Below are 27,976 nucleotides of genomic sequence, written 5' to 3'. Positions count from 1 at the left end.
TAATCTCCAATTCTGGCTGCTGGAGGGAGGAGTTTTTTTAGGGATGTGTGTGTGACTTTCTTTAGATATCAGCTCTAGAGGCGCCCTTAGAGCATTTTGCTTCTGTTGCCAGGATCAACAGACGAAGTGCTGGAACAAACTGATAAATTAAATAGCAGCAAGTTACCCAGACCTAATGGTATTAATCCAGGAGTTTTGAAAGGCTTGAAGAATGAAGTGCCTGAGCTGCTCACAACACAAATGTATGGACTCAGGGGAAGTGAGGAACTTAAGTGTGACAGTCTTTGTACTTAACTTCTAAAAACAAACACGAGAGCAGAGCTGGGAAGCACCTCCAAGCCTTACTGCAGGGCAAAAATAACACCTAACCAGTCGCAATAATAAACAATAGCAAAGTTAGAAATACACCTCCTCCATCAACCATATGAAGTGGGATGTATTTTCTAAAGGAAAATTTGAAGTCTTTGTTGTAGCGCATTTTTTAGGTTACACAAAAAAAAAAAAAAAAGCCAATTTGAAAGAACGGGTTTATTTTTAAAAAAACAGCTCAAAAAGCTTTCTTGTCAAAAGAAAAAGTGATATTTGGTCAGCCATTAAAAATGGATAGGAAAGAAACAAGAAAAAACAGCAAGGAAAAGCCATAAAAAATAGTCAAAACTAATTTTTCAGGCTGGCACTCAAGATCAGTAGCAGGGTGTCTCAAATCGCATCCTAAATCTGGCGTTGTTTAATCCATTTGGTAATGAGCTGGAAAACAGGAAGCGAGACCCCTGTCAGATTGGAGATTATATCCATGGTCATGTATTTTTTAGGTTATTCGGGACAAACTGAAGGAAATACAGAATGTTTCACCAAGCCAAGCAGAAAGCGCTGTGCTCTGACAAATCCATCTGAGAAAGTGATGTAAAAAAAACCTGTGCCACTGAATAACTATCACTGCAATTAAAAATCACTGAAAAGCATTTTGAGACACTGCATTAATCTTCTCCCATGCTGAAAACTGATCTCTGGCTCTCTGTTTATCAGGTTCTAATTTTAGTGAAATATGAACCTGCATCCTATGACAACCATTTCTCTTTGATAACCATCTTAAAAGTTTTTCTGCACAAAGTCCTAAGCTTGTGGTACACTTGTATTCTGTCTGGGCCAGGCAATGATCCATGTGGTGCAGTGGCTGACAAATGGCAGGGATGGTAATTAATACCATAATCAGCTTTTGGAGCTGCTGTGATGGAGTAAAAATGCTTGGGGGGGGGGTTGATTTGTATTAGAATCACACAGTCACAGAATGGGTAAACGGACCACAGAGGGTCACTGGTGCCACCTCCCTGCTCCAGCAGAGCACAGGGCACAGGGCTGTGTCCAGATGGCTCTGGAATATCCCAGGGAGGAGACCCCAGAGCCTCTCTGGGCTCTGCTCAGGGCTGGGCACTGCCCAGGGCAGAAGTTGTGCCTCCTGGGCAGGGGAATTGCTGGGCTCAGCCCCTGCCCGTGGCTCTGGGGCCATTGCTGGGCCTGGAGCAGAGCCTGGACCTGCTCGGACCTCCTGCACACAGGGACACACAGACAGGGACACACAGGGACACACAGACAGGGACACACAGGGACAGACAGACAGAGACACCCAGGGACAGACAGGGACACCGAGACCTGAGGCCCCTCTCAGCTGGGGCTCCTCTCTAGGCTGAAGATATTCCAGAAAGAAATAAATTAAATATAAAAACAAAACACAGAAGAGGTAGATGGTTAGTGATGTATTAGAAATCCATTTTGTAAGTCTCTCCTGGCCAAAGAAATGTCACTTGTTCAGTGACTGTGACAATAAAGGTCTCTGGCCATAGCATCAATGGTGTCCTTGGATAAATGCTTAGAGGGAACCTCGTGGTTAGTTGTGGCCTCTGCAAATTTTTGTGTTAGGCAGTGAAATTTCTACTCAGGTTCCATGCCTGCATTTGCTTGGAGCTGGGCACTGGGAAGGGACTGATGATCCCTCTGGCCTGGGAGAGCAGTGCGGAGCAGGAGGGATCCGTGTGAGCATCACCTCCAGCACATCGGTGCCGTCAGGCACAGCCTCAGACATTCGCTGCAGGGTGAGGGAATGGTTTGGTCCCTGTCCCTCAAGGAAGCCTTTTCCTTTCCAGAGGAGACTGCCAAGGCATGGCTGTGACCCGAGGTGTGGACAACGCCTTGTTTTGTTGGGCCTGGCCTAAACCCATTGCTAAATAAGCACCTGCCTGCTGAGCTGGATTTAAACCGGTGGTGTGGATGTCCCAATTCCTGTTTACAGCTTCCTCAGCTCTCAGATATATCAGCACTTGGGGGGCTGCATAAAGCAGTGGCCACATGCTTCACTGAGAGTTTCCATCAGTACCAGCTGAGCAGAGGGAGCCAAGCTGATTTCTCACTCACGTCAGTGAGATCCCAGGGTGCCACGAGTTCCCTCAGATCAGGAGCTGCACTGCCTGCCCAGGGCTGTGGGCTTTGTAGGATGTGTTTTTTGCCTTCCCACCTCTGATCATTTCTGCTTCCTGGTGTCCTGCAGGTGAGGCCAGTGAAGCCCTGCCCCGAATTCCATACCACGACTGTCACAGAATCCCAAATTACGTGAGATTGGAAGAGATCTCTGGAGATCATCTGATGCCATGTGAAGGCTGACCTAGAACAGAGACTAGGCAGAGCTAAAGAATAACGTAGGGATTTATTAAGAGGCTTCAACAGATCCACCTTGGGCAGCGCAACCCAAAATGGCCACAAAAATGGATGACCAGTCACAGGGTCTCACTTTTATATAAAATGTGGTCCATTTACACACTGGAGTTCATTGTCCCATTCCAGCTTTAGCCCATGCAGTCCCATCCTGCTTGTTTTCCTCTCTCCAGCCCACGTTGTTTGTGCTCCTGGGCTGAGATTTGGATCATTTGTCCTTGGTGCCCAGCTGGAGCAGGAATTGTTTTGTCTCCCTGCTCTGTGAAGAGAGCTCACCATCCCCTGATAGGAAGCCCAGACCCACACACTAAAGCAGCTCAGAATCTGAAAAATAGAAAAGCTCAAACCCGAGGCATCACATCCAATCCAACCCCCTGCCAAGGCAGGGTCACCTGGAGCAGGTGACACAGGAAGGTGTCCAGGTGGGTTTGGAATGTCTTCAGAGGGAGACTTTCCTCCATAGAAAGAAATTCTTCCTCATGCTGAGGAGGAACTTCTTCAATTTTAGTTCATGGCCTAATTTTAGTTCAGGGCTCCTTGTCCTGTCACTGGGCACCACTGGAAAGTGACTTTATATCTTTAGGATCAAGATCCATCTCTCCTGACTCTGAGAACTAAACCTGTCTTGAGAGCTCATAGAAATAATGGCATATCCTCAGGGTATTTAATCCCATCTTAAAATAGACCTCAAAGGAACCTAGGCAATAATTTAAATCTAGATGTTGAATTTTTGGTCAGCTAAGGTAATCTCTCTAAGGGATTTGCATACATTGTTGTTTCTTGATTCTGTAGGGGAAAGGGGCATTCACAGCCTTGAAGAGTCCCTTAAACTTAAAATAAAATTTGTATGCCAGCTTTATAACCATGAATCAGATGGAATAAAAGTTCTACCAAATATGTTTCAAATGGCTGTCTTGGGTAGTTTTAGCATCCAGTTAAAGGTGTCAGAGGTACAGGGATTAGCAATTTGGATTTACAAGTTGCTACATTTTTAAAAAATGTTTTCTGTGTGAGGTAGGAGGGACAAAGTCTCTCATGTGACTGTGACATTTTAAAGTTTCATTATTCCCTTCTGTATATTAATTTTCCTTTCAACAGTACTTGTAGAATTACATATAATTTAAAAAAATATATTTAATTCTGTCTCTTTAGGTGCTCAGTGAAATATTTTGCTTTAACACTTTGTGTCTGCTTGGCTCTCCCTAAAAATTAAATAATTTTATCTTTATTTTTTCTCCATGACAGAAAATGTCCTTTAAAATAGATCCAGGTGCACAACCCTCCAACCATGGTATCACTCCTAGCTAGGATCCCCGTGCCTCTGGCAGATTTTAGCTTTTCCTGACAAGGAGGGACTTTATTCCTGGCCATTTGCACCATATGGTGAAGAGCTGCAGATTTTATCTTGAAGCAATCCCTGAGTGCTTTTCAGACAATTTTTATAGGAGTCCCTTCACTCATGGCTGAAGCTGAGCCAGTGCTGGGGGAGGATGTGGCAACCACTCAGAGGAAATGGTTGCCAGGTCCCTACAGCCTCTGGAAAAGTCTGCAGCACTTCTGGAAAACTGGGGCCACTCAGCAAATTGTTGGTAATTGTGATGGTTGGTCACAGGAGGCCAGGCCCTCAGTGTGAATAAACAAGGTATGAATAAACTGCAGCCCCGGCAGGCTTCTCACCCTTCTCACTTCAGGATGAGGGGAAGACAAAACAGGTTTGTTCTTGGCTTATCCTTGCAGCCAACACCAGGTGGAGGTAACAACCCAGGTGGTCTCTGTTCCATAGAAATAAGGAATATTCTGAGCTGGAAGGGACCCACAAGGATCACCCAGTCCCACCCCTGCCCTGCCCAGACCCCCAGCAACCCCACCCTGGGCATCCCTTGCAGCGCTGTCCAAAGGCTCCTGGAGCTCTGGCAGCCTCGGGGCCGTGCCCATTCCCTGGGGAGCCTGGGCAGTGCCCAGCACCCTCTGGGGGAAGAATCTTTCCCTAAAACCCAACCTAAATCCCTCCTGGCCCTGCTCCAGCCCTCCCTGGATGGTGTCCGGGTCCCTATCCCAGAGATTGGAGCTGTCCCTCGGGAGGAGCTGCAGATCCCAGAGAGCTCTGCCCTCAGTGTCGTCTGCTCCATCTGGGCAGACCAAGTGACCTCAGCCTCTCTCCCCTCCTCAGTTGTTCATCTTCAGAAAGATACACATCTCTACCTGTTGCCTGTTCCATCCTGAGGTCTCCCTCTGCTTCAGTCACCTGCTGTGCAGTGAGGAGATGGCACCTGGCCAGCAAAGGAGGCAGAAACATTTTCCCACTTCATGCATCTTTTAGAAGGATGAATTTATCAGGGAAAGAGATGCCACGTAGATGCAGAAGTTAAAAACAAAGAACAACCAGAAACATTTCTGAGGTAAACAATACAAAATCACTGGATGGAGGAGGTTGGGAAGGCCCACAGTGGGTCACTGGTGTCACCTCCCTGCTCCAGCAGGGTCACCCAGAGCACAGGGCACAGGGCTGTGTCCAGATGGCTCTGGAATATCCCAGGGAGGAGACCCCAGAGCCTCTCTGGGCTCTGCTCAGGGCTGGGCACTGCCCAGGGCAGAAGTTGTGCCTCCTGGGCAGGGGAATTGCTGGGCTCAGCCCCTGCCCGTGGCTCTGGGGCCATTGCTTGGCACCACTAAGAAGAGCTTGGTGCATCTTCTTGGCACCTTGTTGGATGCCCAGTGCTAGGGATCAAAGCTTCCTGACATAATTAATAATTAATTATTAAGTTAATAATTTGCCTTTGTGAAAGTTTCTGAAAGGAATTTATTTTTTCATGCCCCTCTTAAAATCTACGGGATGTTTGAGTCCCATAGAGGGACATACAACCCTTACAGCCCCATTGAGGGTTGTAGGGTCAGGCTTGGCATCCATTGCCCTTCACAGCAGAGGGAAATCTCAAACTGAAGAAATTAACCAGCAGCTTCAAAATGATGGGTTTTGTCTTTAAAGGGTGCAAATTCTCCTGATCTTATAAGTACATGCCTTAAGTAGAAGCTCTCCAAGACAAGTTTAATGGCAACACTGGGATCTGGTACTGCAGGACTTCCCACAGTGTCAGCTGGGCTTTTCTGAAAAAATATGATAAAAATGAGGGCTGTGAGAGCCTGGGTGGAGCTGTGCAACAGAGAGTGTGTGGCTGACCGCATTTTTCCAGGAAACTGGACAGTGGGCCCGTGATTTCAGTTGCTTTACTAGCTCCTGATGAGCAAACCAGCCTGGGTGAGGCTCAGATAACGCCTGTCCCCACTGTTACAGACTTTCATGTGGTTTAGATATAGAGGATTTAAACTGTTTTGGATGAGAGACTTTAATGAGAAGGCAGTTTTGGAAGTGCTGGCTGTAATAGCAGCACTGTTAATATTACTGGTTTTGGCATGGCAGACATGAGAAAAGTATTTTTAGAGCCAGACATCTGAGAGGCTTGACAGGGGGTAGCATCTCTTCTCTCTGTCTTGCTCTGCATGTGGCTTTAACTTGAAACCATTATTCCCTCTGGGCCAGCAAACAGTTTTGGCTAAAAATTGCCTTGGATGTGGGAGACAAGGATCAGCTTCACACATGTGGGCAGAGCCCACACATCTCATTCCTCCCTCTTCCAGAGATAAGCTGTCAGGGAGTTTCCTGAAATACTTCACTAGACGGAGCAGAGGAAACGTTTTTTGAAGGGAGAGGTGCTTTAAAGAAAGGAAGGAATCTGTAATTACATAACTTTCATTGCTGTCAGTCTGCATTTTAATGACTTTGATCTTCAGGTAGCAAATCAGTAGAAATCCATCCTCAAATCATCTGTTGGCTGCTTTACTCCAAAGCATAAACATGTTTTCTTATCCATTCTCTATATTCAGGAGCAAAACTCTCTAAAAAATATCTTTAAAGTTTTTTCGTTTTTGTTTTCCAAGAAACAAAAAAATTATAAATCCTTTAAAGAGACTGAGGATATGAAATTGCTGTTTCAAAGGTAGATATTAATGAACCCACTGTCAGGAAAGCCATGTAAGATATTAAACTTCCCTGCTTTGAAGAGTTCTGCTCTCCGAAGGGAATAAAATTGAAGTAATGTAGGAGAATTTCTTGAAAACTGGGAGTGGATGATTCTGAAAGCTTCTTCCCACCTTGATGATGATGATGGTTGGTTCAGCATCCATGGGTACCAGGTCTCAAAGGTGAAATTTTGCAGCACGTTCCAGATGGACAGAGCTGCAGACATTGTGAATGTGGCTTCTGGTTCAGGGCTTTGCAATAGAGGTTTACCAACAGGAAATGAGGAAAAAGCATATTTTTTTTTAGAGCTGTGTGAGACCTCTTTTTTTCTGCCTGAAACTAGATCTTAAACTGATATATGGACATATGAATAGAAATAACTTCATTTTCTGAGTGAAGCTTGGTAACCCCATTTGAAATCTGGGCAAGCCTGAACTTCACATCTGAGTAGGTGGCTCCAGGAGGAGCCAGTCTGACCAGCCTGGAGCTTTCAGATAATCGGCACAAGAAGAAATATTTCCCCTAAACTCAGCTTTAGCCTGGTAGGCCAAAATATCTCCAAACTGACAGAAGTAGTTTAGTTTCGACACTGAGGCTGTTTTGAAATCTTCCCCTGCTCACACACATGTGCAGTTTGGCTGCTATTTATCACTTTAAATTGTCCCCTATCAAATATGAAAAGTGTTATGAGTAGCTGGGATGAAGTGCAGGCTCTGAGGAAGACAGTGATGAAACTCCCCTGGCTTTAACAGAGACAGGATTTAACCCTCACCCTCTTTTTTTTGGCTCTCTGTATATACTTGTACTGGTGATGAACTGTATCTCTCCTTGCTATTTTATTTTGGCAGGCTTCAATGCAAGATAATAGCATGTATTTTTAAAAGTAAAGTTGCTAGCTTTGTAAAAGGAATTTAAATTCTCACTTCTAAGCATAATTAGTCTATTAAAAAAAAAAAAAAGGAGGTAATACAGTCATCCAGAGGAGATGACATGATAAACTGGTGCATAGAGCTCTTAAGGCTAAGTGTTTGAGTATATTTTAACAAGCTGTTTAAGTTCTAAATATTGTTGTTTTTTCTTCCATGATTATCCATGTACATGGAGTTATTTCCTGCATATTTGTACAGATATGTACAGATATTATTTTGAAGTAATTCACACATTGCATCAGTCCATTCATAGCTTGAGCAAGCCTCAGCCTGAATTTACTAAGTTGATTTAAAAACCTGTACTCAAACTGTGGGAGTGGTGAGCTCCCTGCATTTCCTGTAGTAGATTTTGTTGCTGGATGATTGAAATTGTCCAAGTTACGGGCCAGAAACAAATCCAGCAGGGCTCATTTTGGAATCATTCTGTGCAGAACTCCCACAAATAAATACTCAGTGAAAAGTTACTTGAATCCTCAGCCTCCAAAACATCACAGCCTTGCCATAATTTCACGTCAGTCACTTCAAAACGTGCCACATCAAAAACTAAAAATATTTACTTTTTTTACAACAGTAGAGTATATGGATTGGCTGTACTTATTTTGGAAGGCTGAGGTAGCACACAGGCTGGTAATTCCTTTTCTGTATGGAGTTATAAACACAGTCACTAATTGTGCCACATTTCAAAGGAGTGTGTAGAAAATTCTTCTGAATTTTTACTAGCAGTGTTTATTTACTCATGAAGATAAGTGATTAAAAATGAGCTTGTGAAGTGTCAGAAATGCCAAAAGGTAAATATTTTTTACAGTATGCAAATACTTGCCTACATATTTTGACACATAATGATAAAGCATTATGTGAGGAATACATTATACAGAACCATGATAATCACCCAGGTTCTGTAACATCTGTAACCAAAATCCAGCATGTGTAAACTTTGTTAAATTAGCAGTGATGTAGTTTGGCATATGAGAAGCTTGGAAGATTTGGATGAAAATCATTAACCCTGGCACTTGAGGTTTTTTTGCTTGTTTGTTTTTTGAGGGTTTTTTTGTTTGCTTTTTTAAAGAAAATGTGTATACAAATTAATATATGTTAGGGATTTTTTGTTAGGTTTCATTTCATCTGCCTTCAGACATCTGTAATGTCTGCATTTAAACTATTTATCTGAAGCTCTTTTTGGAGAATCATAGAATCAATGAGGTGGGAAGAGCCCTCGAGGATCATCCAGTCCCAGCCCAGCCCCACCAGCATCACCCCAAACCCTGTCCCCAAGGGCCACATCCAGGCTCCGCTGGGACAATTCCAGTGACTCCAAACCTCCCTGGGCAGCTCATCCCAAGGCCTGACCACTCTGCCAGGGAAATTTTCTTTCCCAGTCTCCAACCTGAGTCCCCCCTGGTGCCATTTGAGGCTATTTCCTCTCCTCCTTTCCCTTGGGACACAGCAGCAGAGCCTGACCCCCCATCACTGCCCCTCCTGTCAGGAGCTGTGCAGGACAGTGAGGTCCCCTCTGAGCCTCCTTTTCTCTAGGCTCAGCCCCTTCCCAGTTCCATCAGCCTCTCCTCATCAGATTCATGTTCCACCTCTTCCCCAGCTCCATTCCCTTCTCTGGACATACTCCAACATCTCAGTGTCCTTTTTTTTTGAAGTGAGGGAGTCAATGTCCTTTTTTTTTGAAGTGAGGAACTTTCCTTCTCCAGTGGGAGAGAACCTGACATTTCTAAGGACAAAAATAACCTCAACTGAAAGCAGTTGCTGCAAACGACCCAGGAAACAGAATTTCTCCAGAACACACACTCCTGATTCCCTGCACAGATGCTCTGGCAGTCGTTTTCCCTTAGTTTTTCCCCACCTGCAGGGGTGGGAGGCCTTTGGGAGGAGGGCAGGGTTGTCCCAGGGCGGTGGCCCTGGAGAAGCGGAGCTGTCCAGCACCTCCAGCTCCTCAGGGCAGGGCTGCTGCTCCAAGAAGGGACAGGAGAAAATTTTCCATTCTCCCAGCAACCACTTCCCTGCTCCACAGCTGCTCCCAGCATCGCTTTTGAAGCCTCCCTGTTGGTGGGGGCTTGGGGGGCACTGCGCGTGGCTGACATCATCCACAAATGTTCAGCACAAGTGGAGCTGGGCCGGCGGAAGCTCTGCTTTGGAAGATGCTCTTGGAAGGCTGCAGCCTTCAAAGCTGGCTCCCGAGCCCTGTCCTGTGATACATGGCCTTTGTTTTGCATAAATGTTTGTTTTAATGAGGTAGCGCAACGCAGATCGTCCAAATCAAAAACATGTGATGCACCCTAGGCAAGAGAAAGGCAATAACTACACAGATTTTTGAGGGGGGCTAGTCATACCACAGGCTACCATTATAACTGAAAAAACAACAAGAATTTTAATATAGCTGTCTGGCCAAATATATTAATTTAAATTGAATGGCTTTTTCTGATATTATAGCTGTGAGGCACAATGTTCTACTGGCAGGCATCTTCAAAACCCTTTTTAGAAGATTTGCTTCAAATTATTTCTGTGCAGCAGATCTTGATGGTATGTGCATTTGGGAGTCTGACCAAAGGGGGAAAAGAAAGCTTTTGATTAAATCAATGACCTTTCCTGGAGGTTGAAAGAAATGGAGATTGTAATACAAAAAGCTGCCTCCTCCAACAGTGTTTTCTTCAAAACATTTACTCTGAGCTCTCCTCCATTAACTTTGCCCTAAGTTTTTCACAAATGTTTGTATCCTTGTGCCAGCACAGAAATATTCTTTCCCACCAGCAAATCCTTTAAAATAAATTTTAGTCATTTCCGTGATTATTTCCCCAAATAATTTCCTGACCACCAGTTTCCATTCTTTGCCAGAGAATCCTGTTGCGTTTCTCCAAAACCTGGCAAAACTGGTTTCCCTCAGCTAATTGGATGTCTTGGCAGACTAGAGACATTTTCCTGCTTGCTTGGAGAAGAAAAGTGTGATAATTTCTTAATTATTTTCCGAATTGATTTCACTTGATAAAAAGTAGCATCAACTTATCCTGGCAAATATCTTTGTAATTATTCCATGAAGGAAAGCTCTGGGAACCCACTGAAGCTGAGAACAATGTGGAACATCCTTCCCCAGTGGTTGATGTTCATGAAAGTTGAGTCTCACAAGGAGACCAATACCTTGTAGAATATTAGGTTGCCTATTATTAGATTAGATTACAAAGCCATCACAAATTTCACCAAAAGACAGAGGCTCAATAACAGCTCCTGTGTGGAGCTGCTGGAGGATAAACTTTGCTTTTGTGCCCACCTGGGTGGCTTCATTTGCACTTGGGCTGGGACAAACCAAAACCAAAACACCACTGCCAGAGTCAGCACAGGCCCTGGCAGCCTGTGGGTCAGGGTGGTGGCAGCAGTCCCATTCCATAGTGGCTCAGCCCTCCTGCAGTGCCAGCTGTGCTTCTGCTGGAGCAGGGATCCTGCACAAGGCTGGAGTTTTCCTCTGAAGCTCCAGGGCTGGTGGAGATGGGCCTGGGCTTCCTCTGGGAATGCAGTGGGGAAGAAAGCTGCTCCTCTGGGAATGCAGTGGGCAAAGGCTGCTGTGGTGTTCCCAAAGTCAGATTGTATCCAGGTAGGAATGCTTGGCTCCTCCCCTGGGCGGAGCATCTCCCCATGGGATGATGGAATTTTCTCAGCCATGCAGGAACACTCACTGGCCATGAACAGAAGATAATTAATAATTAATAGCCTATGAACAGAAGAGATCTCCTGGAGGGAGGATTGGCTGTGGGAGAGATAAAGAAAGAACTGCCCAGAGAACAGCAGAGAACTGCCCCAGCTCTGACAGATGGGGATAGAACACACACCCTCATTTCCAACCTAAGACACCAAGTGTAATGGGATTTGAGCATCTGCTTAGAGTGAAATCTAAAATTAAATGTCCTTCCTGAATAAAGATGTTCTCCTGAGTCAGCCCCTGCGTGCAGTGCCTTAGAATAGGCCCTGGCTGTCCCCCGAGTGTGTCAGACACGCCGGATGCTCTCAGAAGTGGTTAATCTGATGAAAGAATTCATCTCCGAGTCATAAAGAAACCACAAGTTTCCTTCACTTTCAGTCTGCTGCTTTGATATCGTTGGTCAGCAGTTCTCCTCAAAAACCATCCCCCAGTAAAGTCCCATTCCTAATAATCTGTTTTATGCAGCCTGATTTACCCACGTTATGAAGATGTTTGTTACCATGCTGTATCCTCTGCATCCCCTTCCTTGGGTATTCTAAATATTTGGGGAAGGAGGCTCTTCCCATTGTCTTGCCCAGGGAATCTCCATGCAATTGAAGCCTGAAAGAACACGGTGATTAGAGCATGAATTTATGTGCATCATTTCCATAAGGTACTTTAGTGCATGAGATTAATTTTAATCTAGACGTGTTCCAATTTAAAAATGGTTGAGTAACTTAAAACAGATTTAAAAATTAAGATTTTTTTTTTTAAAGTGTAGAAAAAAAGGCACCTGACTCAATAAGAAAATTAACCTGAGGGAGAAAATCCCTCCAAATGAGCCTTCACCTGTAGCAGCTGAACATTTTGTTAAGACCTGAACACACGAAAATCATCTTTGTAATTGAAGAGTCAATTGTTTTGAGTTCTTTTGTACGGTATTTAGATTAATAACATAAGTCACCACATATGATTTTGGATATTCATGGTGCACAAGGTCCTGTGGTTTGGTATAGGTAGCTTGAAAAAGCAATGTTTACCAACCTTACTTGAACTAACTCATATCATCTTATTTGCTACCCCTGCAATTCTTTTTTTAAAGGACAGTTTCTGGAATGACAGCTGAGTAACATCAGCCTTGCTGTAACTTTTCTGTGTTTTTTAATATTCCTATTAGAAGCTCAAGCCAGAAAAAATACCCCAGTTTTTGGCAGTTGATTAGAACCACTGAGTCTGATTTTTGACTCTTCAATTACATGGTTCTGTGTCAAATAAGGCATTCCAAATTCTTTCCTCGTGGAGAGAGCTGTGTGGCTGGCAGTGTCTCCATGGACTTGCTTGGATCCTACTTGTGATGTTGGCAGATGCTTTGGTTCTGCACATGCTTGGCTTGAACAAAGCCTGCACAAACATAGCTTGGAGAGAAATGCACTCCTTCATCACTTTATTCCCGTGTGCTGTTGATATTCCAAAGGCAAACCAAGCTTCCCTGACCCCCAGACCTGGGGCTGCTGATCTGCAGGACCCGGGGTAAGTTTGGGATTGAAGATTCTGATTCAGGAAAGTGTCTGAGAAAGTGTCATATTGTCGTTCTGGTGTTTGCAATTCCTTCTGTCCCACTTCTCCCAGGAGAATTGAGGAACAAGGGCGAGGTTGAGCTCTGGAGGGAGGTACTGAGTGGTGAGTCTTCTCCTGGCACTGCTGTGTTGGAAGTTCAGGGATGCAGATGATCCCAGTGCTGAGCCTGGGCATGTCCTGGGCTACTGTGGGCAAAGGACTGGGGGTTCCCTCCTGGAAACCTTTGAGAATCATCCTCTTTCCTTCCTTTGCTTGCACAAGTGCCTTGAAAAGCAAGTGTGGAAACCACTTAAAAATACCAGCTCAAGGGAATGCTTGGTGTTTTCAAAGCCTGTGATAATTCTCTTCAGACCAGCAAGTTTGTCCTGAGCTAATAAATGTCTTCAGCTGTTCCCAAAACCATTCTTTGGTAAATATCTGCATTGCCCATAAATAAATATGGTTTCACTGAGCTGTGGTGGAAGAGATGAGAGTGGTGAGAGGTCCTGGAAGATCTGGAACCTTGGTGAGGAAGGAGCTCTGTGTTTGAGTGTTCAGGTGTTAAACCACCTGGCCACCCTAAATACCTGTGTTTATTTGGCAAAATAAGCTGATCTGCTGAGAAACTCCTGGGGTTGCCCTGGCTCTCTCAGTAGTGTCAGCAGCTCAGGGTGGAAGGTCAATTTTCCACATCAGGCAGGGAAGTCCAGGTTTTCTGAAATTTTTCTGCATTTTTTTCACTTGCTGTTTAAATCGCCTGAAGCTCTGATGGCAGTGATAAATCTCACAGGTGACTGACTCATACTGGACATAAAACCAGTGGCTTCAATAATTTGTGCATGTGGGGTGTGAAGGAACCTAGCCAGGCTTAGTAACAGCTACAATGAAACATCTCATAAAAAATGAAAATTAAAAAAAAAATAACGCCCCAAACCTGTGAAACCACATCCATAATTTGTTCCTTACATTTTATGTAGTCTTCACTGAACTCAGTGAGAACGTAGCGTTGTGTAAAGATAAGCCAGCTGTGAGTCTTTGCAGGACTGGAGTTCATGTCTGTGGTGTTATTTCCAAATCCAAAATGAGATCATTAGGAAGAAATCCAGCAGTTACAGTCACCAAGTGACACATCACAGGTACCAGCAGTGTCCTTTGTTGAACCTAGGAACTGAAAAGCTATGAAATATTACCACTCAACTAAAACATAAATCTCAGTTACTTTAAAGTCTAAGGAATTTTTTTCTTCTTTTTCTTTCCTGTTCTCTTTTTCTTTTTCCTTTTTTTTTTTAATGCCAGATCATAAAAATAAAATGACGATGACATGAGTAACATTTTTTTGGCCCTCCTACCATAACCTATTGGCCACTAACAAACCAAAATGGGTTGTGTTGGAAGGGACCTCAAAGCCCATCCAGTCCCCCCCTGCCATGGCAGGGACACCTCCCACTGTGCCAGGCTGCTCCAAGCCCCAGTGACCAACCTGGCCTTGGGCACTGCCAGGGATCCAGGGGCAGCCCCAGCTGCTTTGGGAATTCCATCCCAGCCCCTGCCCACCCTGCCAGGGAACAATTCCCAATTCCCAATCTCCCATCCAGCCCTGCCCTCTGGCAGTGGGAGCCATTCCCTGGGTCCTGTCCCTCCATGCCCTGGAAATTGTCTCTCTCCAGGTTTCCTGGGGCTCCTCCAGGCCCTGCAAGGCCACACTGAGCTCAGCCCAAAGCTTCTCCTGTGCAGGTGAACAATCCAGATTCTCCCAGCTTTTCCTCCTGTCTTGGTTGTTAATAGGGAATTGTGTAGGATGATGGTTAGAACGTCATGGGGGAAAAGAGGCTCACACCTCCATCAAGATCCTCACATCTTGCTGGAGGGACAGCCTGGGACAGACTTTCCCTCAAGGACATCCTGTCCAGATTTCCACTGCTCCTCTTTGGGAAATGCAGCAGGAATTTAGATCCAAATGTTTTAAGCGGTCTCTTCTGTAGACCAGTCGCTATCCTGCAGTATGAGACATTCTGGGCTAATTCTGGAGTGAGTGAAATCAAGTGATTCAAAGCCAGATCCTGACAGGATCATCTGAAAATTCACCTTTCAGTCGAAAATAGAGATGCAGACACAGCATGCAGGTGCCTGCCACAAAAAAAATTGGCATTTTCTAGGGCCAGTCCCAAAACACAGATCCTGTCAGAGTAAGTGCCCCATCCCGTGGAATAATGCTGGATACAGAATTTAATTCCTTTTCTACTGGATCCCAGCTAATTGTGAGTGGTTGTTGGGAAAGTCATGGGCTACCAAGGTAATTCAACACATATGTCGTAGCAAGCTTTTCACACATGTCTGGCAAGCCTCTCACAGTAGGAGAAGGCTTTAGGGATTCTTTCCCCAGCCTTAAATCGTGCATTAAATCCAATCAATTACTGGTTCCCTCCCTGTTTTCACTTCTGCTTATTTTTTGTTATTGGGTAGCACTTTTTTTTTGCCTTGTAGCACGATTAAATTAGAGCCCTCTGAAACTCAGAATTTCCAGTTCGCAGAAAACTGTCATCTTGTGTCATTTGGTTGAATTCCCAGTGGGTTGAAACATTACTCCCATTGGAGCAAAAGAAGCTTTGCCATTCATGTTGGTGGAAGCAGGACATTGTCTTTCTTTTCATTTATATGTATTCATTTCTTGATGCTATATTCTTATTCTATATTTATTTATTAAAACGCTCTGTGACCTACTAAGTGCTTTAGATATGGGTGAAAAGGTTGTGGTGATCATGACAAATCCCAGGTCTGTAAAAGCTCTGAGTTAGATTTAACTTGGCAATTAACTATATTCAGTGCTCTTTTTCTAAATGCCCACAGTTTTTATCCATTAAAGTAAATGAGTAGTCCTCAGGAGAAAATATTTTCATTTATTGTTGCCAAGTCCTTTGATTTCACTGTAGTACTTTAAAGATAATAATCTCATTTTCTTATATGCTGTTGGAAATGTCTTACTCTAGACGTACTGAGGTTTGAAAATACAGAAATCAGATCAGGTAGGACTTAACGTGCAATTTCTTGTGTGTTTGGAATAGTTGGTATTTGACACCAGGCCTTACAGATCCAATGTGATCAGTATTTTAATTTAATTTAATTTTGTAATTATTATAAAACCGTGTAGCTAAGCAGTGTTAGTTAAAAGTGAATTATTTACTTTTTTTTACCTCACAAGGCATATGGTATTAGTGGGTCTTAGCAAGAGACAGAAATATCAGAAAGTTACAGAAATGTGTGGATTTTATGGATCCTTTTTGGATCACACAGCCTGGTTCTTGGGAATATTCCTAGAGGATGTAACAACACACTTCCCAGATGCCTAATTTCTAATGAGTTCACTGAATCTTATGGCAAAATAGAGAATTTCCCTTTGGTGGAGGGCAGCTGTCTTAGTGGAAAAAGGCTGATTGACACTGAGGAAAAAGACTGATGGGAAATCCTTTTTTTTTTTTTTGCTGTTTTTCAAATATTTAAACTACACCTGAATTCACAGTTAGCATAAAGGTGTTTCACAGTCTTGAGGGTTTCTGTTTCTGTCTGCTGGAGTGGGGATGGGCTTATCCCTGAGTGTGGGCATGGACCTCAAGGTGCTCAAAGAGTGGCAGGTTTCAGTTTTTAAGAATGATCTGGATTAGCCCTGGTCTTTCGGGGTCACTGAGTTTCAAACACTGATATTCCACATCTGTTTCTTGTTCACAGCCACTAACAAAGAAGTACAATATCAAGAGAGTCCCAAACAGCAGAGTGTGAGAGACACTTTAATAGGTTCCATTCTTGATGAAAATCTTGGAGCAGCCTCACTAATACAGGGTAGAAATCCAATATTCCAGACATATTTGCTGTGTGGAGTGGCCATCAATCCAGGGATGGGAGGACTTTGAAGGACACTGACAAACAACCACTTCAAACCATTGTGTAGTTCAGCTAAAATTACCTAAAACATTTGGAAGAAAGTGAGGAAAAATGTTGACCTTTGCCCTAGAGGTTGCCTCTTTTTCCCATGCAGAGAAGTTGCTTTTTGAAAAAGTATTTTGGTTTGGTGTTTTGTCTTGTTTTGGGGATTTTTTTGTGTGTCCTGCATTATCATTGTCACTTAACCATCTTTAAATTAGCATCAAAATAAAGGTTTTCCTATATATTTAATATTTAATAAAGGTTTTCATCAAATACAAAGGTTTTCATATCAGAGGCAACTTTGAGCTAAAAATTTTAGTGCACTTTAATTTATCAATTAATTAATCAATCCACACAGCACCCCTTTGGCATTTGGTGGTACAAATTGATATTTCAGAGGTGGGAAATTAAGGAAGAAAGGAAGGAAAGTTTAGGTGAGATTCATCTCATATAAACAGAATTATCCAAAAGCTGGGAATAGCAGAGGTTCCCTTTGTAGGGAAGAGAAGAGAAATACTTTAATGGTGCAATTCATCTCATCTTTTTCAAGCAGCAGTTGTAGGTGAGATTGAACAAAATTATGAAGGTGGTTGTGTTGGGAATTGCAGAAATCTTGGAGAACTAGGGTAGTTCTGACACCTGCATTTAAAATCCTTCAAGTGTGATGAAGTGAATCCCACTTCAACAGAGAGGAATTCAATTCCCTATCTGCAAATGGGTGTCAGCACTTCCCTGTTATGAAGGACGTGCATTGATTGTTGAAAATAATTCCAGTGTCATCTAAACGGAGCTTCTGCTTCATTTCCCAGCCCTGTGGTGTTTGTTTCATGTAGCCACTAAAGCTGGTCTCCAGAATAGGCGGGCAAGCAGCGGTGTAGCCACCAAAAATATTTTGGCTGGTAAAATCTTAGGTAGCTTGAGTCACGGATAAAGAGTTGGTAAATTAAATACTTTGATTTTCACTCAGAAAACCTCCAGCATTTATTTTCTGTAAAGCTTTTTCCATGGGAAAACAACCCATTCTTGACTGCTGTTATTTAATGAAGTAATGTTAAATAAAAAAGGTGCCCCCAAATCAGGTTCTCTCTCATGTTTTCAGTTCATTGTGAGAGGAAGGAAGGTGGGGATGGGGGAAAAGTCATGGAGGGATTGATGGTCCACATGGTTTGGAGCAGCTGAAGGGAAGCAAAAGTGGGAATGCACTTACGACAGCAAGCCCTGAGTGCAGGGTCCAGTGATGAGGGGTGCCAGGGCAGCAGGAAAAAAATCCTTTTTTAAAGTATTCTCTTTACTGAAAGACATCAGTGCTGACTTGGGAAAGAGCTGCTCGTTGCCTGGAGTGGAGGATGCTCCTTTCCAGGGGCAGGGAGCACCATCTAGTGACCACAGGGCTGCCCACAGGGCAGGGAACAGGGAAAGGCATGGGGACATTCCCTGCTCCTCCTCTGTGCTTCCAGGGAGGGAATTATTGAGAGGCACAAAAGCTTGGAAGCAGTGCTGGTGGAGAAGATGGTTTTTTGTGGGATGCAAGTTATGTCATCCCTGTGATCAGGTAGTGATAATTATTTTAATTACGTGCCTTTATGGGCTGCTGACGTCCACGTGATGTTTGGATTTTGGGGAATGCAAGTGCCTGACTCCATTCACAGTGCCTTCCTCCTGGAACTGACCTCCATCCCAGAGCTGGATCCCATTTATCCCAGGATGGAGTTTGTCCTGTGCCCTCAGACCTGGTGCTGCATCAAAGCCACTCAGACATGGAAGGAAGAGGTCCCTGCAGCAGCCTCAAGGGCACAACATTCCCAGGGGCAGGGGAGCAGAGCCCATCATCCCTGAGCTGCTGATCCTGCAGCCCCATACTGGAATTCCTTTCTCTCCCGGGCGCATGTTTGTTTCACTGGTAAAACCCTGATTGTGAGACTTTCCTTTGTGGTGAGGGGAGATTTTACCCCTCTGTGAGCAGATTCACTGATATTTTCATCAGAGCCCATGGAAAACTGGGAATTAGAGGGAGACAGTCCAGCTGAAGGGCTTGGTAAGAGTGTACTTGACCCTCACACAGCAAATTGGGCATGGCCAAACCGATTTTGGGAGCTGCATTTAGGCAAAATGCTGAATTTTTTTTTTGAGAGGATTGAGACCTATACATATGTGTCTTCATGTGCCATGAAGTAGCAGTAATTTGCTTGGCCTTCTTAAAATCAGCTTCCAAAAACTGCAGTGCAAATTCTTCTGTTGTGCTCCAGTTTTTTGCTTTGTAGCCTGGTTCTACCTAGAGGAGAGTGTTCTTTTTACCTGGAAGGTTGGTGAGAGGAACAAAACTCAATTCTTTTCTCTGCTGTCTTTTCTTTTAGTACCCTCACCTGCAGACACTATGTACCATACCAAGCACAACATAAAGGTGAAATGTGTCTCCAGTTTTCCAGCTATTTACCCAAAGATTTTTGTACAGTTCAAGGGATGAAGGTCACCTTATTACCATAGAAGTGTGTGTCTCTAATCTCTCGGTCAGCCCAGAGCAGAGTTCTTTACCTCCCAGACAGCAAGAAGGATTACAGATCTATTTACACAGGGAATATTGCAATGTATTTCCTTCATATTTCATGGAATCCTGGAATGGTTTGGATTGGAATGGATCTTAAAGATCTTCTAATTCCAACTCCTATCATGGCAGGGACACCTTCCACTGTCCCAGGCTGCCCCAAGCCCCAGTGTCCAACCTGGCCTTGGGCACTGCCGGGGATCCAGGGGCAGCCCCAGCTGCTCTGGGCACCCTGTGCCAGGGCCTGCCCACCCTCCCAGGGAACAATTCCTTCCCAACATCCCATCTAAACCTGCTCTCAGTTTGAAGCCATTCCCTGTGTCCTGTCACTCCATGCCTGTGTGACAAGTCACTCTCAGCTGAAGCCATGTAAAATGCATTTTAGGTGTTGAGGTGAGTACAAACATACTGAGCATATTTCTAGAACATCCTAGAAAGGATGCAACAAGCAAAACAACTTTTCTATTTGGAATTTCATCTTCTTCATTTAGGACTCAGTCTGATCGATTTTTTTTTTTTTTTTGCATGATCAAACCAAATCTTCAGGTTGTGTCCAGGGATATTGTAAATGCAGGTGAACCCAGTGGGAAGAAATGCTGATGTCCAACTCCAGTTCAGAAGGCTGAATGATTTCTTTATTAGAACTATGCTGTAATACATTAATATACTACTTAAAGGAGATACTAAAACTACAAACCTACTTTTCTAACTACCATATCTAACTAACCCACAACTCATGACCCTCTCTGAGAGTCCAGCCACAGGTGGGTTGGATTGGCCATCAGCTCAAACAATCCTCACCAGAATCCAACCAAGCAATCACCCCAGGTGAACAATTCTCCAAACACATTCCACATGGGGAAAACAAGGAGAAGAAATAGAAATTGTTTTCTCTTTCTTCTCTCTGTGCTCTTCTATGAAAAAATCTTAAGAGACAGAAGAATGTGCCTGCCACACAGGGCCCTGTTGGTTTAGCAGGCTTAGATCAGCAGAGATTGGATCCTTCATCTCCAGTTTGGAAAGATCTTCTCTTAAGAGGGAACTCTTGAGTCCTAAAGGTAGAAAGCACTTCAAGCAGAGTTTAAGGGTGTTCAGGAAAGAGTTTAAGCACAGCTGTAACTCTAAAGTATGTGCAACTGCCCTGCTTTGATCAAGACACTGAAGCACATGTTCAGTGTTAACACATGCTGGGGAATTTTGCTGCTCCCTAGTTTCCAGATGCAGGCTGAAGGAAGAAGAATATTCCAGCTGAATGGAGGCAGGACAAATTAGGGTGACAAGCTTCAGAGAGAAATTAGAGGGGAGCATTAGGTGACTTGTGTGGATTTTTTTTCCTCTTTATTCTGTTTGTGACCAAGTTTTTCAAACTCACAGACAATTGTTTCAGACAATAACACAGTTGCCTAACAGAACAAAAGCATTTTTTCTTTCTAGTTAACCTTAAAAAATCAGAAAAGAGAAAAATTATGGAAGTGTTTGTACTCCTTTTCTTTTGCAACTGGATGATGGTGATTTGATAACCCAATATTTTCCTTGCCTCACAGTACCAAGGCTCTGCTTGCAATTGGATCAGCCTCAGCGTAAGCACTCAGAAATCTGCCTGTGGGTATTAGTTTGAAAGTCAAATAAACTTCGCTGGATTCTTTGGCACAGAATGTGTGCCAGCTTAAAATGGCAAAATCCTTACTGGGCTGTGGGCTCTGTAAAACTTATATAATAATAATAGAGCTCAGCAGCGCTCCTTATGCTTCCAAAATCCTTGTGTAAACCAAGAGGAGGTTTGTGTATATGGAGGTGGGATGGAGAAGAATCATTACTAAAAACTGCTTGTGAATGAATTTGTTAGATCCTCTCCACTGGGGAGCTGGAACTGATACTTGCAACCTCTTGATATATTGGAGGAAAAACCAAAATATCAGGGGCTTAACTGGAGTGGAAGTCACCCAACTGAAACATTATACAATGCTTTGAAATTTCAAGAGAAAGGTTCTAATCTTTTGGCTGTCTTGTTCATTGTTTGGAGATGAAAAGGGAGGAAATCAACATCCTCATGAAATACAATTACTATAAATTGCTTTCTTTTCATACTGTTCATAATGAAAATAGGAAAGTTACCTACTCTGCAGGAGCACTGTAATTTAATGGATGTAGACGGCAAGAGCACATTCAGCAGTGCAACACTGCATTTCTACATGAACCAGCTAATGGAGAATATAAAACATTGTATAGCAGTGCTGACTCCAGATTGCTCTGAAGCCACGAAAAATAATATTTGCAGTGGAAGAATCCAGACCTCCTTGAAGTGAACTCTAAAACCAAACTGATCTTGTGCAGGGAGTTGATCCTGTGTCCCAAAGATTGGATTTGACCATCTTGGAGCTCTTTCCCGCCTTGGTGATTCTGTTTGTCACTGCTGCATCCAGGGATTCCCAGCTCTGAACTCCCCATGGGACACCTGGAAATGAGAATTTCCTGGATCTGGCAGGGTCATTCCCACGAGCAGGGGAGGGTGGATGAGCCTTTGCTCTGCCCTGCTCTAGGGGAGATGGAGCAGCACCTGCAGGACAAACGAGTGAGGGACTCTATGTGCACCTCTGGAAAAATGCATTTCACCTTTCTTGGGATAGGATAGGAGGGGAAAAGTGCACTGGGACTTTCTGCTGTCTTTGTGTGGAAAAACTGTGTGTTGAATGCCAGCAGTCATCACCAGCTACAGAACAACACTCCCATTTCCTTTTTTTTTTTTTTTTTTTTTTTTCTCCTAAGGAGCAGGAGAAGGCAGCACTGGGAGAGGGTGAGGTCATCTGCTTCCACTAAATAATGCTGCAGTGAGCCATTCACTATTTCTTGTTCTTTTAATCATACCAGAATCCCTGGTCAGAGGGCAGGACCTTACTACAGCTGGAAGTATCTTCCAGGCAACCTGTCCATGGTTGGATGTTGTCATAGGGAGCAATGAGAAATTAGAAACCTGTTAGAGTAGGACCAGCTTTATAAAATTGTTTTTTAAAAAGTGAATGAATCCTGACTTATTCTAATTTTTCCTCCCATTTTTATGGGTTGTATTTTCAAGATTTTCTCTTCGGGCTGAAAGCTCAGGATCTCCTGACACCAGAAATTGTTATCTTTCATGAAAACATAAAAAACTGTGAGACTCCTAAATGTGGAAAGGTTGTGCCAGCACAGGATCCTGAGTGGAATACCCTGGTTGGTGCTGTGGAAGCACTTTACCTTTCTTACTTTTTTTTTTTTTTTTTTTTTTTTTTTTAAGTTCTGGTCTCTTTTACAAAGGCCTGCGACAGGGACAGTGTTTTGTTTGCACCCCTGGGAATTCTGGGATGCCCCATGACCGCCAAGTGCTCTGAAAGGACAAATAAAAATATAACACTGAATAAAAAATGGCCATCACACTCTAACCAGGAAGGAAACTGCCAGTGAAACCATCTCATTTCCATTCATGGATAGAGCTGTGAATTAAGGGAAGAACATGGAAGATTTAAGATTGTTTATGGCATTCAGGCATCTGCTTTTGAAGTTTTATGTCATTTTGTGACTTCCTCTCCTCAGTAAGAGACATCAAAAAGAAATTATTGTCCCCAACCTATCTGCTTCTTCTCTAAGGAAAAAAAAGTGCTAAATCAGATAGTCTGGAAAGTGTCAATAGCTCAGGAATGCAGGAATGAGGTTCATGGACAAATATAGATGTGGAGTAAGCAGGGCCAGACCTCATTAACATATTTGGAGTTACACCCATTTTTACCCAGCCTGGCTTTGGCCCTGGATCAGCAATTCCCCAGTGAACAGCCTGCATCAAACCACTGCTGAATTTGGCCCATTTCATCTGACATCTGCATCCTGCCTCGAAGTGGCCTGTCACACTTACTGCACATCAGATCACACCTGCCCAGGCGGCCACGGGCAATTGACTTTTTTGTTTAAAAAAACACCAAAAAAACAACCAAATTTTTTTTTTTTAAAAATTCAGTCACATATCATCAAGAAAAACAACATTGTTTTAGGACTCTTATCTCTTCACTCCCAAATATCCTGTTTCTTCGAGCTGCGGTGGCCAGGACCAATAGAAACCTCTTCCTGCCATTGGCTGACTTCATTTCCCAGAGTTAGCACAATCTCATCCGCTCTAAACAACCTCATCAAAACTTCTTTCTGGTCAGAGCGAAGCAATAATTATTATTAGCAATTATTAGCGATCAATAATCTTGATCACATTATGGCAAGCACTATTAAGGTAAGGAGGGGGTACCTTTTTTTGTTGGAATTTTTTTCTCACTGGCGTGTTCTTTGGTTTCCTTTATCAACCTAGATAAGTTAGAATTGGGCAACACCCCCACTGCCACAATAGAGGACAACAAGATTTCCTTTGTACTGCCTAGTAAATTTCCTTTTTCCTACTCCAACCATCCGCAAGGCTTAAAAACTTCAAACTCGGAAAAAAATTGGGTTTTTTAAATTCACTCTTCAGTGGTGTGGATTGCATAGACGAAGCCCTTTTGTGAGAGCTTCTGAAATTTCTTGTAGGTATCCCTTGGACAACTTGGATGTGTTTGTGCTCTGCCATGAGGGGAGAGGGTGTACACTGGAAGGAAAAACCGGGCTCCTAAGGGCGCTAAACTTTTGGATACTTTGAAATGTTTCTCTTGCGGATGGGGACACAAATGGGAAGGAGAGGCACCAGCTCTTGTTTCTCTCTCTGATGCAGGTGTTAATTATGTGCTTTTCTAGAAACTCTTAACCTTAAACTCGGGACCTTTCTGAATGTTATTTTAATGGTGGTGGGGAGATCTCACGGGCGTGTTCATGTTTTAATTTTTTGGACAATAAAAATCTCTTCTTGGTGCATAACTTTGATCTCGGTGCATGGTTTGTTGGCTTTCTTGTTTTTTTTTTGGTTTTTTTTTAAGAATGGCTTTGCTGAGTTTTTTGGGGCTGTGTCACTTAGAAAGTTGAATAAATCTGTCTGTCTAGTTTTTGTTTCTCTGGGCAGCAGTTACCAATAGAGCAATGTCTGTGATTAATTGCAGAATGTAACGGTAATTAAGCGATTTGTGATAGTGAAACTAATTTTACATAAAGAGCACGGACAGGGAGGACGATGTGGTGTTGTTTTATCAGGTTTGGGATCAAGGTATTATCGGATTCAGGACTGAGGTATTTGCTTTCTTCGTGGCATTGTGTGTTTCTGCACTTTACTAATTATGTCAGAGATTTAATGAGGGGTATGGAAAAGCCTGGCTGTTGGATAGATAGGGCTGCAGTTGGATATTTCAGTAAACTCTGCTCCAGTGTTTACATTTTAAAGATCATTTGATGCATTTTGTTACGGTTTTGGGAATCTGACAGTAGTGCCTGAGGGCAGTGTGATTAAAAAGTCAAATTAACCTTTTGGTTTTTGTAATCACTGATGTTTTCATGGGGCTGTCAATAGAGACATAGATCTGACTCTCCTCTGCATTGCTGGCCAGCATCTGTTAAATGCTAAGTAGCTCCTGAAACTGAATTCCCTTTGGTTTTGCCGTGCATTACAGAGCACACAGGACATGACAGGCACTTAATGAAAATCCTGAGTTTCAGAGAGTCAAGTTTTGGCTAAAAGGAGGGCTGTGTACTGAGGTTTTAATGATGGGTTTGCTTCTCTTAATCAGAATATTGATACAAAATTTATTTTCAAAAATAATGGCACCCACAAGATTGGACACCGTTTGCATTTTAGGTCACTCCTGCTGTTTATTTCCTTTATGTTTCGTATTGACTGAATTTTAATAGGCTATAAAATTGCTAAATGATACCTAATTGTTATTATTTGACCTCCGCCTTTACACTTGGAGAACTGTTTTATACAGCCTGGTAATGCAATGTACTCAGCAAAATGGAAAAATGTACAATTCTCCCTCCTCATCTGGAGTGTGAATCTTGCAGGAGGTCCCAGACAACCCAAAATGTTGAGGATTTTGCTGCCCAGGCTGCTGGGAAGGCCTTACATGCTGTAGCAAGAATTAAAATTTTATTTATGCCAGTAGTGCAAAATGTGAAATGACTGGAAAGAAATGACAGGTGCTTTGTACTCGAGGTGCAGGAAATGTGCTCTGACATGAGACTGAGACGGTCCAAAGATTTTCAATTCCTCTTCTATGGGGAGTGGATAAAGAAGCCTTTTAACTGAAGGGTTTCTGAAATAATGACCTTCCGTTTGAAGGCCAGGCAGGTGCTTGTTTAGCTTTTGCTAAACTGTTACACATATATATATATTTAATCATATAAATATTTAATATAATGGCTTGTGTTGTCTGCTGGCAGTGGGTAGCCCAGCTCTCCCAGTGTGCTTGAGGAAGGTGGAGAGCCTTATCTGGGAATTCACGGACTTCTTTAGGGAAGCTGTGGAATCACTAAATTTCAGAATTAGGATGTGAATGGTTCTGTATTTGTTCACAACAGGGCAGAGACTTCTCGGAACCTGCACCCGTGCACAGGTGACCTTCCAGGCAGGGTGTCTGATTCATCCTTTGCCTCTCACCACCCTGCAGCAGGACCCGTGGGACACTGGGGCTCAGCAGGAACCCAGCTGGTTTCACTGGGGCTCACTGGGGTCAGAGCAGGCAAACCCTGCTGTCAGTTTTTGGGTGCTGTCGGTTTTTGGGTGCTGTGAGTTTTTGGGTGCTGGGTTTGACGTCCTGAGCAGGGTTTTCCCAGGGGATCACTCTCTCCTCACCCCGTGCCCTCCTCCTGCTGCCCCCCGTTCCTTTTTCCCCGGGAAGGGGAAAGTGCCGTGGTGCGAGGTTTGTCCTGAAGAGGAGGAGGAGGAGGGTGAGGCAGCAGCACCTTTTCCCCAAGCTCTGACATGGATAAATAATATTAATCCTGACTTCCCCACTGGACCATCCTTGCCCAGGCCAGGGATCTCTCCCTTGGATGGGGAGAGGTCATTGCAAGAAGCTGTGGAGAGGAAGGTGGTGCAACAAGGTGCCTGCCCAGCCAGGATTTTGGGTTGATATTTCATATCCCAGCACCTGGTGCACACTCAGCTGAGCTCTCTGTTATGTTTTTTGGCATTTTGAAGGATGAAATGTGGTTTTTCAAGTGGAAAAAGTCTCCTTAGAGTGAAGATTTCAGTGCTGACAGGTTCCCCTCTGGCTCAGGTGGTGTCTGACAGCTCTGCGGTGGCACAGCAGTGCAGAGCACTGAAGCTGAACATTATCAAATAAATGCAGTTATTTATATTTATTAGTCACACTAATTACTGTAAATACAATTTTAGAACATACCTGATTTAGGCATCAGTCTTTTGTTTGTGTTTTGCTTTTTTTTTTTTTTAATAGAATGGAGCAAAAATTATTTAAGAGTTACCTTGAGGTGCAGTAAAAATAGTTAACCTGCAGGTCATTTTGGCGTTTTTTCCCATTAAATAGAAAAGTACAACTAGAATTCTAATTCCTTGCCATGTTCAAGCCCTGCTCTGTTTCTCTCTTCGCCTGCCAGTGCCATTGTGCTTATTCTTAGAAAAACTCTTCATTAAATTGTCTTTATAATGATTTATTGGATATATTTGTGGATATTTCTTTAACTTACACCTAAATATGCTCGTATCCACTCTTCATTCTTATTTTCTGAAGTGATGTTCACATGGAATCTGTGATTTCAGGGAGAAAAAGTCTGTGTGTTTGATAAAGGACAGGAGAATCTTTGTGGTTTCTGAGGCTTGAGGGCGTGGATGCAATGATTAAAGCAGAATATAGGAGGCAAGATTAATTTTTTTTTGAGGAATCTTATTCTGTGCTTGTCTCTATAGCATTACTTTTCTCTCACTTTCTTTTAGAAACTCCAGGTAGTCACTCAAATGCTTCTGAAAGCTGGAGACAGTTAAGAAATAAATCTGTTCTTGGCATATGGAAATGTTTAAGGCTTTGTTTGGAGGATTGCATCTGCACTGAGTCCAGCAGAGCTGACACAGTAATTTGTACATTTGTTTCTTGCATTAGAACAATTATAAAGATTATTATATTTTTTTTCCTCATCTCAGTTAGCAGCTGATCCAATGGCATATTTAACTTGTTTAAGTTTTTGACATATTTAACTTTGTTAACTTTATCAAAGGCTGTAAATCCTTCTGTTGGCTTTGGTGATGTTGCACATTTAAACATTTTAATTTGCTGAGCACACACCTGAGTGCTCTGGTGAACCAGAGGCAGCAACAGAGCCATAAAGCACTTACCCTGATCCTCCACTCCTTTATCCAAACTTCTACTGATTTGATGAAGGTTTTATCCCAATAAAGGCAGTAGAATCAGAGCTATAATCATTTCCAGGTAAAGCGGTATTTCTGACTCAAATACAAATGTGCAATTTCAAGGCAGAAATGAACAGAAGTTATTTGGGGGGATTTTTGTGTTGTTTTCTTTTGCTTTTAATCAGCAGTCATTTAACTCAATATGGTTTGTGTCTTCATATGCCAAAACCAAGTGAAATGTAAAGCTTTTGCTTTCTAGAATTAAGTCCCCAGGCAAGGAACAACAGCTGGAAAATGCATATGTTTGACTGTCTGAGTTTGTTGGTTTGTTTGTTTTTCCTGAACAAGAACTACATTATCCCTTAAGAAAATGTTTTTCAGCAAGTTC

At 43.1% G+C, this 27,976-nt stretch overlaps 1 protein-coding gene across 9 annotated transcripts in view; it reads left to right on the top strand.

The window, feature by feature from the left end:
* Positions 1-27,976, top strand: part of ERG (ETS transcription factor ERG) — a 139,950-nt gene that overhangs the window by 55,891 nt on the left and 56,083 nt on the right. For 3 of the 9 annotated variants that reach the window (XM_068179549.1, XM_068179547.1, XM_068179542.1), the window contains exon 1: positions 23,435-23,595. The exons of the other annotated variants lie outside the window; for them this stretch is intronic. In XM_068179549.1, coding sequence (XP_068035650.1) covers positions 23,578-23,595 — 18 coding nt within the window. In that variant the 5' untranslated portion in view covers positions 23,435-23,577. Of the gene's footprint in view, positions 1-23,434; positions 23,596-27,976 lie in introns of those variants that run through there. 9 annotated transcript variants of the gene reach the window in all.

Source organism: Anomalospiza imberbis, chromosome 2 (genome assembly GCF_031753505.1).
Source record: "Anomalospiza imberbis isolate Cuckoo-Finch-1a 21T00152 chromosome 2, ASM3175350v1, whole genome shotgun sequence".
Lineage (NCBI taxonomy): Eukaryota > Metazoa > Chordata > Aves > Passeriformes > Viduidae > Anomalospiza > Anomalospiza imberbis.
Note: the sequence above shows the minus strand (reverse complement) of the source record. Positions and strands in the feature narration are given on the sequence as shown.